At 48.0% G+C, this 20,831-nt stretch overlaps 1 protein-coding gene across 2 annotated transcripts in view; it reads left to right on the top strand.

The window, feature by feature from the left end:
• Window positions 1-20,531, top strand: part of XYLB (xylulokinase) — a 42,516-nt gene extending 21,985 nt beyond the window's left edge. For both annotated transcript variants that reach the window (XM_040246214.1, XM_040246215.1), the window contains 9 exons: window positions 9-49; window positions 623-738; window positions 1,508-1,623; window positions 2,225-2,298; window positions 2,985-3,081; window positions 9,812-9,870; window positions 12,063-12,150; window positions 14,856-14,950; window positions 20,078-20,531. In XM_040246214.1, the coding sequence (XP_040102148.1) occupies window positions 9-49; window positions 623-738; window positions 1,508-1,623; window positions 2,225-2,298; window positions 2,985-3,081; window positions 9,812-9,870; window positions 12,063-12,150; window positions 14,856-14,950; window positions 20,078-20,155 (764 nt within the window). In that variant the 3' untranslated portion in view covers window positions 20,156-20,531. The remainder of the gene's footprint in view (window positions 1-8; window positions 50-622; window positions 739-1,507; window positions 1,624-2,224; window positions 2,299-2,984; window positions 3,082-9,811; window positions 9,871-12,062; window positions 12,151-14,855; window positions 14,951-20,077) is intronic.
• Window positions 20,532-20,831: the final 300 nt, after the last annotated feature.

The raw sequence follows: 20,831 nt of genomic DNA, 5'->3' as shown, positions 1-20,831 counted from the left end.
GTTCTCAGCATCGCTGGCAGGCATGAGGCTGGAGGAAGGTGACATTGCGGTAAGGTCACATCTCCCTCCCAGAGGCGGGGTCAGCTCCTTTTGCCCCAGGGGACCAGGGTACTGGGTGTCAGCAGCATCCTATCAGTGGGGCATCCAGGGTTAAAAGGCAGCTGAGGGAGGGGAGAGGGAGACCCAGGTCCCAGGACCTGCCCACAGCTCCTCTCTGAGAAGGTTAGTTGCCTGTGTTGAGTAGACAGGTCCCCTGCCTGCCTTGACAGTGAGCACAGTGGCAGAAGGGTTAGACCTCGGGCGAGAGGACTGTGAGCCCTCCAGGCAATAAAGACATAACCCAGACCCTTCTGCTTCTAGTGGGAAACCAATCATCACCCGATCCATGACTTAGAGGTGGTTGTAGTAAGTTCTAGAAAAACAGACTAGGGAATTCGTGCTAACTCGAATCCGGGGAGCTGACTTTGAATTTTGGTGTGGGAACGTCAGCAGAGGTTTCACTGAAGAAATGGCGTTTAACCCAAGGATCTGCAGCCCGGACAGTGAGGCGAGGAGGGGGTTGGGGAGGCCCTGCTGGACTGGCAGAGACGGAGTCACCTCACTTCTGCCTGTCTCTCTCCAGGTCAGCCTGGGCACCAGCGACACGCTGTTCCTCTGGCTCCAGGAGCCCACGCCCGCCCTGGAAGGCCACGTCTTCTGCAACCCGGTTGACCCCCAGCACTACATGGCCCTCCTGTGGTAGGCTGGGTGTGGGGGAGGAGGTGCGGGCAGGGCTGGCACCGTGTGGAGCCTCCGAGGCATTCCACTGAGCAGGCTCTGGGGGCACCTGAGACCCCAGGGACTCACTGGGTTTTGCTGAGAGCAGAGTTGGTGCAGGGGTGGGGTCGGGGGAAGCACCCAGGACCTGAAGTCTCTCCCAAGCCCAGGTACAAATTCCTGAGGCAGACCCCAGAGCATATCTTAGCCACACTTTGCCCATAAAATGGGAGGAACAAGAGGTTTACTTCATAGTGATGTTACGATGTATCTGGCACATGGTGGACCTTCAACCAAGGACATCCTGCCTCCTGACAGTTCTCATGAAAGGGGTTTGTTCTGCACCTTCCAAACAGGCATTTCGTGACCGGCTGGAAGCTATCAAGGGAAGGCTTTTAGCCTTTAAGCTCCAGGAACCACTGGAGAATAGGTCTAGTAAATCTGGCCAGTTCTGCCCATTGTCCAGAGGGTACAGTGTGCTGAAACCACAGCTCCGTCTCTCCCTGGGACTCTTTCGTGGCAACCTCCCCTGTAGACAGAGCCCCCAGGACAAGTGCATTTTCTCGTGACTCCTGGGGAGGTGCACCGGGCTGGCTGCATGAGGTGGAACCTCAGATCCTTGCTGTGCACTGGCTAGGGTGGGGTCCAGCCTGACCTGCAGCCCCTCTATCTGGGACTCTTTCCCAAAGCCCGTGGGTCCACTCCGAACGCACCTAGCACCTCCCTCAGGGTTGTGTGTGCACTTCTGCAGCTTTAAAAACGGCTCCCTGATGAGAGAGAAGATCCGCGATGAGTCTGCTTCCGGTTCCTGGAGCGAGTTCTCCAAGGCGCTGCAGTCCACGGAGATGGGGAACGGCGGAAACCTAGGTAGGCTGCTGAGGGCGCCTGTGAGGGGAACAGCTGCCTGGGGTGGGGCAGGGCCGGGGAGGAGCCAAGGGGAGCCCTGATTGTCTCCACTTATGCTCCTAAAACTTGTGTGGGACCCCCCTGATCTGAGTGAGGCGGGGAGTGGCAGCTCCCAGTGACACCGTCAGAGGTGGCAGCCGCAGTGTCTGCTCTGCCCCGGTGCATCCCCACGGGCAGCTTTCTGCCCCAGACACGAGGTCCTGTTAGGAGAAGCGCCCCGCATTGGGGCAGGCCATCTGAGCAGGGAGGGAACATGCCTCCCTGGGTCAAACCTGTGCTGGCATTTTAGGGTTAGTTGGACAGCCAGCTGCCCCCTGGCTTGGGCTGCCGGGCGAGTGTAGGAAGAACTGTCTCCATGAGGAGCTAGCCTAGGCCTTTCCAGTTGCCCTCTGTCTTGCTGGAGAGAAGGACCTTAGAATCTTCACAGGTCTCCTCCAGGGAATGGGAGGCCCAGGGAACAGGGATGTAGGGTCATTTCACCCTGCTTTTTTTCCAGAGCTGTTGAGAAGCTGATTTTTATGTTTGACCACTGATAGCTAATCTTTTCCTGGTCTTGTTTCAGGTTTTTATTTTGATGTCATGGAAATCACCCCAGAAATTATCGGACGCCATAGGTTTAGTGCAGAAAACCGTGAGGTATGTATGTTATTGGTCAGTTGGAGCTACATTGACTCCATTTTTTACTATTAAAAATTTAAAAATACCTATGAAATTATGCTAGCTTTAGGGACCTTGTTCATTTAATCAGCCAGTGATAAAACAAATACTTGAAAAAAGTTTTGATTTGAGGTATAGTTGATTTGTGATATTGAGTTAGTTTCAGATGTGCAGCACAGCGATTCAGTTTTTCTTCAAATTATATTCTGAAAAAATATGTGACCTGTATATATTTTATAGGTTATTACGTGATATTGAATATGATTCCCTGTGCTATACAGTAAATCCTTGTTACTTATCTATTTTATGTACAGTAGTTTGTATCTGCTAATCCCATAAGCTGGAGATTAATCCCATACAGACTAAGCCTGAGCTTTCCCATGCTCTGACTCCCCAAAGTCCACTTTGGGGTGAATGAGGCCGTAAGCACGCATGCACGTGTGTGTGTGTGTGTTTGACAGGCAAAGACAGTGGTTCAAGAACACCACTGTGGGTGAGCTCCAGTGGAGGCCTGTCATGAGCACCAGATCTGGGCTATTGTTTAAAAGCACAGCACACACACACACCCACAGACACACACATACAGCCCACCCCCCCCGACACACACACACAGAGTGAGTGGCCAATGAGAGCTCTTCACTCTGTCCACTTTCTCCTGGAGACAGGTCTCAGCATTCCCCCGGGATGTGGAGATTCGAGCGCTGATCGAGGGACAGTTCATGGCCAAGAAGATTCATGCTGAGGCACTGGGCTATCGAGTCAGTAAGTGAGCTGCCGGTGGGCTCTGTTCTGGAGTGGGGTCCAGGAATCCTGCTCACACACCGAGGTGCTTGAGACCCTTTCTGCCTTCAGACCAGGCCTCGTGGACACTCTTAAGGTGCCATCCCAGGGTCCTTGTTTTTGCAGGAGGGAAATAGAGCCTGGACCTGGTGGCGGGATAAGGTGCGCTGGCCCTGTGAGCAGGCATAGACTAGGAGGTGGGGTGTTCCTGCCTCTCTGCTCTGTCACCAGTAGCCTCATCTCCTGGCCAGGAACTGTAGAATTTGAGAGATCTTTCTGTAACCCTCAGCCCCATCCTGCAGACGAAATGTCCTAAGCTCGGGATCCTGAGGACACAGGCAATGCAGGTGGTAAAGGTCTGGGCTGGGGCCATCACTGAACCTTCACCTTCTGGGCACACCCCTGCCCGTGTGGCACAGCTCTGGGCATTTCAGCTTGAACAGGGAAGAGAGGGGATGTAGAACCACTGTCAGAACTGAGAGACCTGCAGTGGAGAGGACAGAACCAGGGCTGGCAGAAACCCATGGGGAGGAAGTGACTTCTAAGAACTGAGCGATGGAGTGGGCAGCTTAGGAGGTCTGTGAGTTCCCCCTACTGATGTTGCTGGAATGGTCTGGGAGAGTCTGAAGGATGTTGGACCAGCCGACCACAGAGTCCAGGTTTCCGAGATGTATTTATCCCTCTGTTGACTGGTCAACAGAAGGTCGAAACCCCTGGAATCCTCTCAGCTTGAGGGTCTCCTCATGATACTTCTACCGACAGTCCAAGTCCTATGTAGTGTGTATTTTATGTCTTTGAACCTATCAGGTAAAAAGGACACTTTAAAGTAGGCACTAGGTAAACCTTTTTGAAAACCTGTTAGGCAGCATCTACTAAAGCCGCGTACAAACCCACCTGGCAACCTCACTTCCCGGCGGATGCAAGACAGAGATGTGGACACGTGTTCACTAAAGCCATGCAGGAGGCCACTCTCCAGGGCCCTGTGCTTGACACCCCATGCTGGAAACAACCCAGTGTCTGTCGAAGGTAAGATAAATGCCTCGTGGGGTGTTCAGATGACATGATCCTACACAGAAATGAAAGTAAACCAGCCTCAACCAAGCACAGCCAAATGGATGCGTCTCACAAATGAAAACGCTGAGCAGAAGAAACCAACCCAAAAGTATGTGTGACAGATTCCGTGTACAGCAGATTCAAAAGCAGACAAAAATATCTGCTGTCGTTGGAAGTCTGGTTGATTGGTAGTTACCTTTCGGGGGGCCATGGTGCCTCGGGGTGCTGGTGAGACTGTTTCATAGGTTATACAGGTGTCTTCAGTCGAAAACATGTTAGGCTGTCAGCATGCAGTGTACAGATGCATTTGTTAGGATGTATACAGCTCAACAAGAGTTAAAAAAATTTTTTTTAATATTTATTTATTTGGCTGCACCAGGTCTTAGTTGCAGCATGCAGGATCTTTGTTTCAGCCTGTGGGATCCCTGACCAGGGAAGGAACCTGAGCCCCCTGCATTGGAAGCGTAGAGTCTTAGCCATGGGACCACCAGGAAGTCCCTCAACAACATTTTTAAATAGAATGAACTTACTTTTATAAACCCCAATTCATGGCAAATAGATGGGGAAACAGTGGAAACACTGACAGACTTTATTTTCTTGAGCTCCAAAATCACTGCAGATGGTGACTGGCCATGAAATTAAAAGATGCTTGCTCCTTGGAAGAAAAGTTATGACCAATCTAGACAGCATATTAAAAAGCAGAGACATTACTTGGCCAGCAAAGGTCTGTCTAGACAAAGCTATGGTTTTTCCAGTAGTCATGTATGGATGTGAGAGTTAGACTATAAAGAAACCTGAGCGCCAAAGAATTGATGCTTTTGAACTGTGGTGTTGGAGAAGACTCTTGAGAGTCCCTTGGACTGCAAGGAGATCCAACCAGTCCATCCCAAAGGAAAACAGTCCTGGGTGTTCATTGGAAGGACTGATGCTGAAGCTGAAACTCCAGTACTTTGGCCACCTGATGCAAAGAACTGACTCATTGGAAAAGACCCTGATGCTGGGAAAGAATGAGGACAGTAGGAGAAGGGGATGACAGAGGATGAGATGGTTGTATGGTATCACTGACTCAATGGACATGAGTTTGAGTAAACTCCAGGAGTTGGCGATGGACAGGGAGGCCTGGTTTGCTGCAGTCCATGGGGTGACAAAGAGTTGGACACGACTGAGTGACTGAACTGAACTGAACTTTTATAAACAGTCCCACTCCTCTCCATTCTTCCACCAAAAGTGTAAAAAGAAATTCCCCAAGGGTCTCCACAGGCTTCTAAGTTCCCTGAGAAGTGAGCCCAGGTGGGCAGGACAGGGCTGGTGCTGAGGTGGGCATGAGTGACTGGCCAGAAGGGCTCTCTGGTCGTCAGCAGGGGGCGCTTTGGGGGGCTGTCTCCACTGGCCCAGTATGCAGGGAGAGGCAGTGAGGGCGGAGAGGCCTTCCTGGGCTCCAGGGGACTAGCGTGATCATGTCAGCATTCCCAGCCTCTGAAGCAATTCTTGTGCAAACAGCGTAAAGTTACTTATCCTCTTAGCAAGCTTAAGGGGGTGAATCAAACCTGTCCTTCCAGCTCTGCTGAGTTCCTCTCAAAACAAGATCACATCAATGAACACGCTTGAACCTAAAAGGGCACAAGGGCTGCACGGACTGCAGGCATCATGTTCCCGGCTGAGCAGCTTGCAGGATCTTAGTTCCCGGACCAGGAATTGAACCCAGGCCCCGGCAGTGAAAGTGCTGGGTCCTAACCACTGGACCGCCAGGGAGGTCCCTCTCATTTCTTTATTGAACAGTCATAATCTCATTTTAATAATGTCTAAGAAGAATAAAAAGACGTCTGAAGTAAGACTGGTGATCATGATAATAGCAGGTGTCAGTATGTACCGAGTGTCTACTGTGTGCCCAGCCCGGTTCCTAAGCACTTTATTAACAGCAATATCTCTGGGTGGGTATCACTCCTGCTTCCAAAAGTAGGAAACCAAGGCTCAAGGTGTTGTGTCACTTGTTCCAGGCTGGCAGACCTTCTGAACCAAGCCAGTCTGGTTCTAGACTCTAGATTCTTAACCACTGGGTTACATCTGCTTCCTTTAAGGAATGATCCCTGCCTTGATACTTAGACACCAGGAGACATATGCGCCCAGCTGGGCGGGGCTAACGCCATGGTTCCTTTTCAGCTTACGTGTTTCCACGTACATTTCATTGCGTTTAGGTTGACTTATAAGAGCAACAGAGCCTTAGGGACTTCCCTGGTGGTCCAGTGGTTCAGACTGTGCTTCCAGTGTAGAGGGCACGAGTTTGAAACTTGGTTGGGGAGCTAGGGCCCCACATCTCTTGTGGTGCAGCCAAAAACTTTTTTTAAAAAAGCAGCCTTATAATAGCAAGTTTTAAAAATAAAGGAGAGAAAACCACCTATAATCCCATCTCCTCTCGCTAATTACTTGTGCCGTCTGGGAGCACTTTCTTTCAGTCCCCTTTATGAGCTTATTTTTATAAAGCTGGAGTCCTGTTCCCGTTTTACCTACAAAGGGTACATACAAACCCAAACTCTTTCAGAGCCTTCGTGGTGCTTTACATCACGCCCAGCTGACTCCTCTTGCAGTCGTGAATGGAGTATGGTTTGATTTTCCAACATGGAATCACACGGGAACAGCTTCCTGTGCGTCCTGAATTGTTTTCGCAGCTGGCTGTCATCCCTTCCCCTCTTCCCAGCCCAGGCACTCTCTTTCTGGCTGAGGGTGAAGATGGGGGAGGCTGAGAGGGGCTTATAACATTTGTTTTCAAATACCTGCCTAATAAATAAATGCCTTTTTATTGTAAAAGAGTCCTGTGACACAGGAGTATAGGGATGTAAGCACTATGAGATTACAGAGCGCTCTCTGTTTTCCTGCCCTGCCCCAGCTCCCACATCACCGCTTAGACGGCCCGTCGGGGAGGCATGGGGATGCGGAGGACTAGCTCTGTCTTAGGGATACCTTTTTCCTACCAACACCACCTAATGCCTGGTGAGTTCTCTCTTCTGGCAGTTTATATGCCTCTGGTCACGATGGTGTGATCGCTCACCTAGAGCCAGACATCCTGGAATGTGAAGTCAAGTGGGCCTTAGAAAGCATCACTATGAACAAAGCTAGTGGAGGTGATGGAATTCCAGTTGAGCTATTTCAAATCCTGAAAGATGATGCTGTGAAAGTGCTGCACTCAATATGTCAGCAAATTTGGAAAACTCAGCAGTGGCCACAGGACTGGAAAAGGTCAGTGTTCATTCCAATCCCAAAGAAAGGCAATGCCAAAGAATGCTCAAATTACCACACAATTGCACTCATCTCACATGCTAGCAAAATAATGCTCAAAATTCTCGAAGCCAGGCTTCAGCAATACGTGAACCGTGAACTTCCTGACGTTCAAGTTGGTTTTAGAAAAGGCAGAGGAACCAGAGATCAAATTGCCAGCATCCGCTGGATCATGGAAAAAGCAAGAGAGTTCCAGAAAAACATCTATTTCTGCTTTATTAACTATGCCAAAGCCTTTGACTGTGTGGATCACAATAAACTGTGGAAAATTCTGAAAGAGATGGGAATACCAGACCACCTGACCTGCCTCTTGAGAAACCTGTATGCAGGTCAGGAAGCAACAGTTAGAAGTGGACATGGAACAACAGACTGGTTCCAAATAGGAAAAGGAGTACATCAAGACTGTATATTGTCACCCTGCTTATTTAACTTCTATGCAGAGTACATCATGAGAAATGCTGGACTGGAAGAAACACAAGCTGGAATCAAGATTGCTGGGAGAAATATCAATAACCTCAGATATGCAGATGACACCACCCTTATGGCAGAAAGTGAAGAGGAGCTAAAAAGCCTCTTGATGAAAGTGAAAGTGGAGAGTGAAAAAGTTGTCTTAAAGCTCAACATTCAGAAAATGAAGATCATGGCATCTGGCCCCATCACTTCATGGGAAATAGATGGGGAAACAGTGGAAACAGTGTCAGACTTTATTTTTTGGGCTCCAAAATCACTGCAGATGGTGACTGCAGCCATGAAATTAAAAGACGCTTACTCCTTAGAAGAAAAGTTACGACCAACCTAGATAGCATATTCAAAAGCAAAGACATTACTCTGCCAACTAAGGTCCGTCTAGTCAAGGCTATGGTTTTTCCAGTAGTCATGTATGGATGTGAGAGTTGGACTGTGAAGAAGGCTGAGCGCCAAAGAATTGATGCTTTTGAACTGTGGTGTTGGAGAAGACTCTTGAGAGTCCCTTGGACTGCAAGGAGATCCAACCAATCCATTCTGAAGGAGATCAGCCGTGGGATTTATTTGGAGGGAATGATGCTAAAGCTGCAACTCCAGTACTTTGGCCACCTCCTGCGAAGAGTTGACTCATTGGAAAAGACTCTGATGCTGGGAGGGATTGGGGGCAGGAGGAGAAGGGGCCGACAGAGGATGAGATGGCTGGATGGCATCACGGACTCGATGGACGTGAGTCTGAGTGAAGTCCGGGAGTTGGTGATGGACAGGGAGGCCTGGTGTGCCGCGATGCATGGGGTGGCAAAGAGTCGGACACGACTGAGCAACTGAACTGAACTGAACTGAACTGAGCTGGAGGGTCACTACGCCACTTATCTTGTACTACAGGTATGGCAAGTCAGCATTTAAGGGCTCATCTCATTCCAGAATTTAATTTATTTACACTTCTTTCCATTTACAACTTATTTGTGGGGGAGGAGGGCATGCCGCATGGCTTGGGGGATCTTAGTCCCCGACCAGGGATTGAACTCAGGCCCTTACCATAAAAGTGCCAAGTCCTGACCACTGGTCCACTGGAGAATTCCCTGCATTTACCACTTTATGTTAGCATTAAATATATATATATATTTTTTTGGTTTAGCGGTCTCTCATTGTTACAGTACAAGGCATATTCTTTCTTGACCATCTCCATTGTAACCTGAAGTGGAACTATATGTCTTTTACTAGGTGGCAGTTTATTATTTTTCACTATGGAAAATATCTTGCATGCAACAGAATATATGCTTCATACAGCTAACTGTAAAAACAGATTAAAAAATCAAACACCTGTCCATTGAGCACTCTGGTTAAGAAATACAACACTGGGGCTTCCCTGCTGGCTCAGTGGTAAAGAATCCACTTGGCAATGCAGGAGACATGGGTTCGATTCCTGGTCAAGTACTGAGCCCATGCACCGCAACCACTGAGGCCTGCACGCCCTACAGCCCAGGCTCCACAACATGTGAAGCCACCGCAGTGAGAAGCCCTTGCACCGCAACTGGAGAAAAACCCGCGCAGCAACAAAGACCTAGCACAGCCAAACGTAAATAAATAATTTTGAAAAGTTAAAAAAACCCAAAAAACCTCTGTCCTTGTACTCTGAAACAAATGACATTAAAAAAAAAGAAACGGAACATGGCCAGAAGCTTAGAACCATCCTGTGTACCCTCTTTAGCTGCATCCCCAAGAGGTGGGTGAGGCAGTGGCCTCACAAGTCCACGTGGACAGGGCCGGCTTCAGATCTCTCCCCAAGCCCCGTGTGACAAGCAAGAAGCATTGACCTGACGCTAGCCTTTCGTGGCAGAAGAACTCTGAACAACAGCCTTTTCTGCCTTGGGGAAATTGTCACGGCCAGTTTTGTTTGTTTGTTTGTTGTTTTTCCTTACAGTGCCCAAGACAAAGATTTTGGCCACTGGCGGAGCATCTCACAACAGAGACATCCTACAGGTAAGTGCTGGTAGCAAGCTCTGCACTGGGGCCTCTTCAGTGTCTGATACTTCTAAGAGTGGGAGACTCAGCAGTTAACACTGCCTCTGTTCCCACTCCTGCAGAGATGGGGAGCTTACAGCTCATTTTCTCCCAGGAAGCCAGCTCTTTACGGCTCACATGGAGAACAGGTTCAATCTTACACTCAGTGAAATCCATTACCCTGTCCAGCTCCACTCTCTGATCCCAGCATCAGCCTCTGGAGTCACACAGAAAGTGCCTGTCTTTCATGGCAGATCTTCTGACATCTAAGGCCAGTGTTCTTGTCTTCCTCAAGGTTCCCCCCTTCCAATTTAAACGTCTCTGATTCTCCCAGCCATTCCTCTGGTTATACAGCAGCCAGACTTTGTCACTGTCTTTCTGGTCCTTCATTGTGTTAGAAATTACCCAAAGTGGAATCAACCTGCAGATATCTGACAACCAGGCCATCACATCGTGGGGCTGTCAGTGTCTTACTGGGACACTGAGCAGTTTTAGATACAGCCTGAGGCTGCCTTAGCTGTTTGAGTAAGTGTATCAACTGTTGATGTGTAACATACTTGCCTTAGATAAGGTTCTCTAGAAACAGAGCCTGAAATGGGAATTCTTCTAGAAGTGATTTGTTGGGAGAGTGCTCCCAGGAGAAGGGAATGAGGGAAGCAGGCAGGGCAGGGGAAGAAGGATAAGCAAGGATGTAGTTGTGGCCAGAGTCGGCTTCAGCTCCATCCCAGGGGGAGATGAGGTACATGGACTATGCTGCAGACTTGGCTCCACCTTGGAGTAAGGGGGGCAACTAGCCGCCATGGGAAGAGGTGAGAATAACCAACCTCCTGTGAGAGGGAGCCTCTGTTCAGCCAAGAGCAATTTTTTAAAATTTTATTTAATTTTTGACTGTGCTCTGCGGCATGTGGGATCCTTTTTCCCTGACCAGGGATTAAACCTGCACTCCCTGCCTTGGAAGGCACAGACTCTTAGCCACTGGACTGCCAGGGGAGCTCCAAGAGCAATTCTTTTTTTTTTTTTTTTTTTCAGTTTTACTTGCATTTATTTTTTGCAGCATTTATTCCAGGGCCATAAGTTTTTGTTTCTTCCATTTCTTCTGGAATCTCTTTTTCTTTTGTGCAACCTCCTCTTCTGGTTTAGGAGCAATCTGTTCTTTTTCAGTAAGGATTGTCTCAATGTGGCAAGGAGAGCTCATGTATGGGTTGATCTGACTGTGAGATCTGTTAAGTCCTGCGTCCCATCTTGGGGGCTTTGTTCACCTGGATATGTTCAATGACCAGAGAATCTGCATCTAAGTCCTTCTGTTCAGTCTCACTCTCTGCATTTTTAAGCATGTGCAGTACCAAGAGCAATTCTTTTGAGAGGCAGTCATGAACTGTTAGCCAATACTCAGGACATGTGGGTGAGGGTACACACCAGCCCAGTAAGGGGATCTGGATGGGACATCAACAATTCTGTCATTTAGTTGCTAACTCGTGTCCGACCCTTTTGTGACCCCAAGGACTGTAGGTTGCCAGGGTCTTCTATCCATAGAATTTCCTATGGCAAGAATATTGGAGTGGGTTGCCATTTCCTTCTCCAGGAGATCTTCCTGACCCAGGGATCAAACCCGTGTCTCCCTCATTGCAGGTGGATTTTTTTTTTTTTTTTTTTTGCTGAGCCACTAGGGAAGCACATCCCCAATATCTCTCATCAACTAAGAACTTCGAGTCTTTTCCACGTGAGCTCCTCTTAGTACAGGGCCTCTATTCTAAACTAATATAATTTATCTGGGGGACCTACATGGAAAGCTTTATGTTTATCCCTGTCAGACCTGCTCTTGTTAGTTTCGGTTTGTCTGAGCTTGTTAGTAATAGTCAGAGACCAAGCCGTCTCCACCTTGGCTGTTTGCTAAGCATTCAGTCTAAAACTTCCTCCTTGTCTTTGTTAAAATGGTTAAGCAGTGCAGGGACAACCTGGAGATCTGTGGCCCTCCAATGGGGACTTCTCCCAGGTCACCCTGACCCTAGGATCACCAGGGTGGCATGGTCAGATGCACTTCCTTTAAGGCAGTAGAGGTGGAATCGAAGGTATCAGAAGACATGAGAAAAGAGAGCCTGGAGAATTCAAGTCTATGTCCACATTCCCTCTGAGATACGACTCACCACAGTGAGAACCTCTGTCCTTTCCAGGTGCTTGCAGATGTGTTTGGCACCCCCGTGTACATCATAGACACCGCCAACTCAGCCTGTGTGGGCTCTGCTTACCGAGCTTTCCACGGTAGGTGGATGGATGGGGGCAGACACCTCTGGAAGCGGTTGGGGCACTGGCTGGGCTGAGGACAGTGGAAAGGGGAGATTGGGATGTTCCCAGTCTTTAGGAACATGGCAGGCTTCACTTTTCTCCCCTCCCAAACCCTCTGTGCCTTTATTCTTTACTTAAACTGGAAAAGAGAGGCACAGTCCTAACTAAATGAAGCCTGCTCAGACATTGGTTGAGGGCCCTCAGGCTGAGTCTGGACAGCGGGTAGGTAGGAGGGGAGATAACATCCAGAGCTGTCTTTTCAGCGAGAGTGGGAAATGGACGCAAGGGTGAATGCTCCAGAGCTGAGAAGTCCAGGACCCTGGACAGCTCCATGGGGGGAGCAAGGCTCTGATGGAGGCATCGCAGAAACTAGAGGAGCAGCAAAGGCCCACAGGGATGTTGTTTCACCCATGTGGTCCATTTGCCGTATCCTCTGCCTGCTCAGGTTGCCCACCCATGTACCTCAAGGGCTGTGTCCTTTCCCTCTGGCAGTTCCATTCTTCACACAGTTATCCTTAACTTCTTAACACACCTATTTAAGCTTGTTTTTTTCCTTTGAACATTGAGAATTAATCAGGGAGCGGAGCCTTCTCTCCATAAATTCTCACTCTTTCATTCCCTTCCCTCTCCCCTGTGTGCCTCATCCCACATGGTGCCACCTCGGTATAAAGATCAGCGGGCACTTTATTCTCAACTTGTTTATAATCAAACTCTGCATCCTGTTGACTTTATCTACACTTATCTTTGACTTTGTCTTTCTTTTCTTTTTTTTTGGTGATTTCCTTCAGTTTCTTTTTCCTTCTTCATTTTTATGCTAGTTTTGTTAGAATATACAGCCTGAACACATTTTAAAGAAAAAATTCAGTAGGTGATACTTTTCTGAGGGCTTACATGCCCACTCTCCCAAAGAATGCTACCTTGGCTGGACAAAGGACTCTAAAATGTTTTTCTCAGAACTTTGAAAACTCCATTCCGTAAGCTTCCAGCCTTCAGAGGGTGAAGGCTGAGCTAAAACCTGAGCTAAGTCCTAGAATACCAGTTTCCACTTTATGTCCACATCCATTCTCTCCAGCTATGTCTAGGGACAAAAACCAGTCACACAAAGCCAGGCTGTGAGTGCAGGGGGACCAGAGTCTTTGGAGAAGTCTCTCTGGGGGCCACTTTCTACTCCTTCTGCCAGAACAAGAAGGGAACTGCTCTTTGGGGCCTCCACTACTATTCTGCACTGTTTTTCTTTCTTATTTTTCTGTGCCACCTTTTTCTTTTCCTGCACTGCTTGGCTTGTGGGATCTTAGTTCCCTGACCAGGGATTGAACCGGGCCCTGGCAATGAGAGTGCTGAGTGCTAACCAGTGGACAGCCAGGGAATTCCCTTCTGTGCCTGTTTAGTTGCCAGAGGTTACCTATGGATACTGCCCTCTACTGCCATCTAAAACTAAACCCTGAGCTAAGTCCTAGAATACCAGTTTCCACTTTATGTCCACATCCGATCTCTCCAGCTATGTCTAGGGACAAAAACCAGTCACACAAAGCCAGGCTGTGAGTGGAGGGGGACCAGAGTCTTTGGAGAAGTCTCTCTGGGGGCCACCCCACCTTCCACTGGCCCCTCATCCGCACAGCTCTGGACTGGGATATTCCAGCATTCCGCAAGAGAACCAGGCCTCGCATCTTTAGTGGGCCCTCCTTCCCTCTTGGTGGTCTTGAGTTTCCCTTCCGTCTGATACTGCTCCTTAATTTGCTTGGAAATTCCTCGTTGTTCCTTGCCCACCTACGGCCACCTTCTCCCTTTCCAGGCCTGTCTCTCCTTTGCCTGGTGAGCATTTACTGAGTGCCTCCTGGATGCAGGCAGTGTGCTAGACCCAGGGCTCCAGCGGAGACCAAGTCCTGGCCTCCCAGAGCTTCCATCTCAGGAAGGGAGAGACCTTAAATCTGTGGCGGCAGTGTGGCATGCCCTGAGGAAAGCGGAAGGTGCTCAGGGGTGGCAGGGATATTCTTAGAGGCCGCTTCTTTGAAAAGAGAGGAGGGAACGTTCCGTACAGTGAAAAGGCTCTGGGCGGAAGGAATTGAGCGAAGCTGGGGTGATTGCAATGCAGTTAGCGATGGGGAGAGTGGAGTCACGTGAGGGAGGGGAGGCAGGCAGACCCTCCCCGCTGTCAGAGGTCAGAGGTTAGCTGCCTCCTAACATGCACTTGAGACAAACTAGGCCCTGCTGAGAAGGAGGGCTGCTTGTGAAACTTTTCTTCTCTTTCTCCCCCTTTTTAAGATGGTTTTATGGAGGTACAATTTATATAATATAAAAAAAAAATCACCCATACTTGACTATACAATTCAGTGTTTTTTAGTAACTTTACTAAGTTGTGGGACTGCCCTGGTGGTCCAGTGGTTAAGAATCCACCATCCAATGCAGGGAACACGGATTTGATCCCTGATAGGGAAACTAAAATCCCTCAGGCCTCCGAGCAACTGAGCCTGCACTCTGCAACAAGAGATGCCCGTGTGCTGCAACAAAGACTCGGCACAGCCAATATAAAGGAAAAACAAAACAAAATACTTTATTAAGTTGTACAACTGTCACCATAATCCAGTTTTAGAACATATTCTCACTCCAGAGATAAAACGCTATTTCCAGGTAACGCCTTCATTTGCAATATGCACTGATACAAAATGAGCTGTCCCTTCTAGGCCTTGCAGCTGGAACAGACATGCCCTTCGCAGAGATTGTGAAGTTAGCCCCAAATCCCAGATTAGTTGCAACCCCAACCCCAGGAGCGTCTCAGGTAAGAGACCATCCAAATGTATTTGTGGCACTTGCATTGTGAAAAACCATCTAGGTTCTTATTTCCAAAAGGTAAGTATTTTCTTTGTCATCTACATTACAGTTGATGTGCTCAACTGAAGAGGAAATCTACTTTTTTTTTTTTCTAATTGTCAAAAAAAAGAGCAAAGGAAGCAGGTTTTGAGATTCAGAGATACTCTAATCTTGTAGCCCCAGGGATCAGATGGCTCACTGGGCGCATCTTCCTTGCTCTGATGCCTTGGAGTGGGTGCTTGCTTCCAGTTCACAGGGTTACAGAGGCCGCTGAAAGATTCTGTCACTTAAGCATAAGACATGCTGGGTTTCTACCGCTTAGGTCTGAAGTCTGGATCCAAGACAACTGTGTGGTTCCTCAGTTGGGGAACACAGACCCCACTAGCTACAAGCTGCTATCCCGGAAAGCAGACCCTGAGTCGTTGATGGGGATGCAGGAGATTTATGGGCTTTCCTGGTGGCTCAGGCGGTAAATAATCTGCCTGCAGTGCAGGAGACCTGGGTTCGATCCCTGGGTAGGGAAGATCCCCTGAAAAAGGGAATGGCTACCCACGCCAGTATTCTTGCCTGGAGAATTCCATGAACAGAGGAGCCTGGCGGGCTACAGATGGGGTCTCGAAGAGTCGGACACGACTGAGCAACTAACACTTTCACATGTAGGAGATTTATGAGGGGACACTCTTGGAATCTGCATGTGTGGAAGGGCAAAGAGGCAGGGCTGGGCGAGGTGGGAGAGGAGCTGCTGCAGCGCCATCTCAGTGGAGTCCTCGGCCAATCCTACAGGAAGTTCTGAAGCTGGGATGACTCTTTCGAGTTTTATGCAGTTGTAGCGAGGGGCTCTAGACAGTTTGCAGCAGCTTTCCAGTTTGCAGAAGGTTCTTGCAGCCCCGGAGCAGGGGCAACTCAAACAGAGGGCTTTATTACTCACAGTACCACAGGCAGTATAGGCTCTATGTTTGTATCTGTTCCTTGGCCTTGAAGAGCCATGGGGCAGTGTGGAGTGGGCCCACGTGGATAGTGTGCTCTCACTGTGTCTGGGACCCAGCTGGGGGGACGCCAAGCTTAGGAATCCCCCAGCATCATAAAGGAGCTGCCAACAAACCGGTCCAGCCTTGGCCCTTAAAGGAGTCATTGTCTTTCTGATCCTGATCAGCACACCAATTTCCCCTCTCTCCATCTTCCAAGGCTGTTTGCTATACAAACACCCTTGAAGAGATAGTCAGGAACAAAAGCTGTCACAAGATGTGTAGAAACACCCTGGAGAACTGTCTCCCCACCTGTCTTGCGAGCAGAAGCTCCTGCTTTCCAGGTGACTAGATAACCTGCCCACATGGGTCTGGCCAGGCTTCCATTACTTTCTGTTGTGTGTCCTGTTTAAAAGGCAGCTCAGTGCAGTTGAGCCTGCCTTGCGATAAAGGGCCTTTGAGTTCTGATTCTTATCATGCCTCTCCCTCTCCGTGTGACCTTCACATGACCTTGACCTGCCTCCTCATCTGCAAACTTGTGTTTCTTCATCTGGGAACTGGGGACATCTGTCCAGCCTGCTTTTAACCTACTCATTGTGAGGCTTAAAAAGAATCCTTGTCTAGCATGGGTTTATTATACAACAGGAGGTCAGATGATGTTGCTAGTATTGGTTCAGCAGTGTCAGGGCTCTGGGTCAGGTTCTTTAACGTTCTCCAGATCATCAGTGGACAAAGGGAACATCATGAGGACCATGTATGTCATTTAAATTCTCTGGTAGTCTCATTAAAAAAAAGTGACTAACTTTAATATATTTAATTCAAAATGTCCCAAATACTGTCATTTCAACATGTAATTGATAAGAAAAGTTGCTCGTGTGCTAGTTTACTCTGTGTGTGTGTGTGTGTGTGTGTATGAACTTTGAAATCTGGTATGTATTTTCTTCTAGCAGCAGCAGTCACATTTCAAGCGCCCAGGACCGCATATAGCTTGTGGCTGCCGTATCAGATGGTGCTGCGCTAGGTATACTCCACACGACCACAGGATGTTTGCAGCTGCTTCTAACATCCTGTCCACCCACAGCTGTATTCACAGGCAGGAATCAGAGCAGGCCTTTGGGCAGTGAGGGTCTCCTCACACACTGTTGCTAATCAGGGAGAAACATACTACTCAGTTCCCTGCAACTCCCCCAACAGATGACCACTTGGTTATACAGTCAGCCTGGGGTAGAGTCTGGCTGCTCTTTTATCCTCTCTAGAAGGAGGCCAGCAAGGAAGAAGGTAGTTGGCGAAAGCTTTAGGGTAACAAACAGCTGCGACTGCCTCATGACAGGTGGCGAATACTCAGTGTGTGTCCTGCCACTCTCCCTGGCTTGCTTATGACCAGTCGCTAATAGCTCATGGAACTCTTTACCGTTAAACCCAAGTGCAACCTCAGAATCCTTCTCAGCACTAGGTGGCAAGCAGTGACAGCCTGTGGTTGTTGGCACAAGTGACTTATTTGAGGACTGGATTGTAAACAACCTTGAGAGCTGGGCAGCATCCTCTGTTTGCCTTCTATAGTGCACCTGTGTGCTCAAGTGGAAACTCAAGACAGGAACAGTATTTTCCTTGTAGGCTCAGCTGAATGTTCCACTTTCCTCCTTGGAGAGGAGATCAAAGGCTCCCTTAGTTCCCCAATGAGTTCATGGGCAGAGGCCCTGTTGTGTAATCAGTTGCTAAAGTCCTTGACTTAGGGGCCAGTTAAGCCAAATTGAGATTGGCATGACCTCCTAGTGGTATATGTGAGTCCCATGGAAATATGGATCCCTGGTCTTCAGTGTTGCTGGTCTGTGATGTCTTATGTGTAACACTCACTGACCTGAACTGCCAGGCTTACACTTGTGCAAGCTACAGGCGAAAAGAGCTTTAAACAAAAGGAATGAAGAGGAAGAATGTGGGCTTGTGTTTCTTTCTGGCCCTTTTTCCTTTGTTGGTTTTTTGGTTTGGGTTTTATAGCACACTATATACTAATTTTGTAGTCCATTTTAGTTTTTTTTTCTTTTAGCTCCTTTAGCCACAGACTTCATTGTTTGAATATCTGCAACTATTACTCTATTGACAGATTTTAATTTTACAAATCTCTACATTCCATATTGCAAGTTCTCTCCACTTTCCATTTTATACCCCAAAGGGATAGTCCCCCAAATCACAGTTTGCCTGATTGTGTTAAAGCATTCTTTCAGATGTATCCCACTTTTAAAATTCTACATAACCAAGTATTTATATTCTTAAAAATGTGCCTAGATGTTATTTTTAATGACTACATAATATTCTGACTGGCTGATGAACCACATTTCTCAAGCATTTTCCATGTCTTAAGAGCAGTTGCTTCTAGTTTTTTGATTATTATAATTAACCCTATGTGGGTAAAGGATTAACAAAACCTTTCCCTATTCTGCATGATAATTTGACTTTTGGTTAATGTTCTAGCTCTGCTTCCTTTGAGACTTAATAAAAATGGAATGTCAACAGTGTTACTAGGCAACATTCAGTTCAGTTCAGTTCAGTCGCTCAGTCATGTCCGACTGTTTGTGACCCCATGAATCACAGCACTCCAGGCCTCCCTGTCCATCACCAACTCCCAGAGTTCACTCAGACTCACGTCCATCGAGTCCGTGATGCCATCCAGCCATCTCATCCTCTGTCATCCCCTTCTCGTCCTGCCCCCAATCCCTCCCAGCATCAGAGTGTTTTCCAGTGAGTCGACTCTTCACATGAGGTGCCCGAAGTACTGGAGTTTCAGCTTTAGCATCATTCCTTCCAAAGAAATCCCAGGGCTGATCTCCTTCAGAATGGACTGGTTGGATCTCCTTGCAGTCCAAGGGACTCTCAAGAGTCTTCTCCAACACCACAGTTCAAAAGCATCAATTCTTTGGCGCTCAGCTTTCTTCACAGTCCAACTCTCACATCCATACGTGACTACTGGGAAAACCATAGCCTTGACTAGACGGACCTTTGTTAGTAAAGTAATGTCTCTGCTTTTCAATATGCTATCTAGGTTGGTCATAACTTTCCTTCCAAGGAGTAAACGTCTTTTAATTTCATGGCTGCAATCACCATCTGCAGTGATTTTGGAGCCCCCAAAAATAAAGTCTGACACTGTTTCCACTGTTTCCCCATCTATTTCCCATGAAGTGATGGGACCAGATGCCATGATCTTCGTTTTCTGAATGTTGAGTTTTAAGCCAACGTTTTCACTCTCCTCTTTCACTTTCATCAAGAAGCAACATTGCTTATGGCCATATGGCCTTGAATGAGGAAACTACATCATAAGTGGGAAAACACAGATACCTAAGGGTAAGTCAGACTTAGGGCTCCCTGAGTGCTGTGACCTCTTACAGGCACGTCTCTTGCCCACGGAGTTTTTGGGAGAGATACTTCTATGGGAAGTGAGGCTACTGCACCTGTAAGATGTGGATTTCATCTCCTTGCATCTGAACTGTGACCTGGGGGGTAGGGAGGGAAGGAGGTAGGGCAGCAAAGAGACCCTTTCCTGGACACCTGTACAAACTGTTCATGGGCCCTTTCAGCCACTGTGCCAGCACTCCTGTTTCCCCAGTATATTCTGTTGAGGGTCAGGGTGTAACCCATGGTAGTCTTATGAGTCTGAATGTTTAGTGATGTCTGAGAAGACCCTTGGTGTACCTAGCACCCTACATTTAGGATTATTTCTTTAGGGGAGCTTTGCGGAGTGAGATAACCAGGTCGAAAGCTATGGGCTTTTTCGAGCCCCTTTATCCAAATGTAAAGTTGAGGTGATTTCCAAAAGTGTTGCACCACCAACTTCTACCAACTGTACAAAGAGACAGTCATTTCCAGGCACCTTCATCAGAATTTTTTAATGTTTTGTAGATTTAAAAACAAAAATTGGTTTCTTGTCTTAGTTCCTGTTTTTTAAAGATCTTAAACTAGAGGTTGGGTATCGACTACCATTTCCTCTTTCGTGAATTGACACTTCTCTTTTGTCTGCCCAGCAAAAAAATTAAATTGCAAGTGAGCGGGATGGAAAAGTTTTTAAACTGTTAATTTGCAAAGAGGTGTAAGAGGCACCTTCCCTTCCCCATCCTAAACTGCTCTTTCCACCTCTCCAGGTCTATGAGGCCCTCCTCCAGCGGTATGCCATGCTTGAGCAGAGAATCCTGAGCCAGACCCGGGGGCCTCCAGAGTGAATTCTGCAGGCCCAGGCCCCCTGACCCACTTGGAGATGTGGCCTTGGACAACTGGGATCCTCTTCCCTATTCTGGGCAGCTCTGCCCTCCCCGCTTCCCCACCTGATTCCTTGCGGTGCTCCAGCCCTGCCCAGGACCACCTTTAAGCCCACTGTAGCACATCCTCCTGAACCCAGATGGGCTGTTTGTATCCCCATGCCATTGTGCCCAGGGCAGGAAAGCATCTCTCTTTTCTTGTCTTTATCCCAGGAGGCAAGATAACACTGGGCTTGGGATATATCCAAAAAAAATTGTGACTTTTCCCCTTTCAGGATCTAAATCAACAGATTGGGAAAGACAAAGCGAAATAAATAGATTCTTTCCTCTTTATTCACCAGTTTTCAGGATGCTAAGTTGATCCCTAAGCATCCTCTGAAAGCAATTAGGTTTTTAGTATCAGTATGATACATTTAACATACTTTGTATGTCTTAATCCATTGCAGTGATTATTCTTCTTTTTGTCTTCTTTCTGATAGCCATTCCCTCCAACTTTTCTCCTGCTTTCCTTGTGTGTGTGTGCACGCTCAGTCATGTTCAACTCTGGATGCCATGGACTGTAGCCACCTGGCTCCTCTGTCCATGGGATTTCCCAGGCAAGAATGCTGGAGTGGGTTACCATTTTCTTCTCCACCTGCTT

This window comes from Oryx dammah, unplaced genomic scaffold (genome assembly GCF_014754425.2).
Source record: "Oryx dammah isolate SB20612 unplaced genomic scaffold, SCBI_Odam_1.1 HiC_scaffold_9, whole genome shotgun sequence".
NCBI lineage: Eukaryota > Metazoa > Chordata > Mammalia > Artiodactyla > Bovidae > Oryx > Oryx dammah.
Note: the sequence above shows the minus strand (reverse complement) of the source record. Positions and strands in the feature narration are given on the sequence as shown.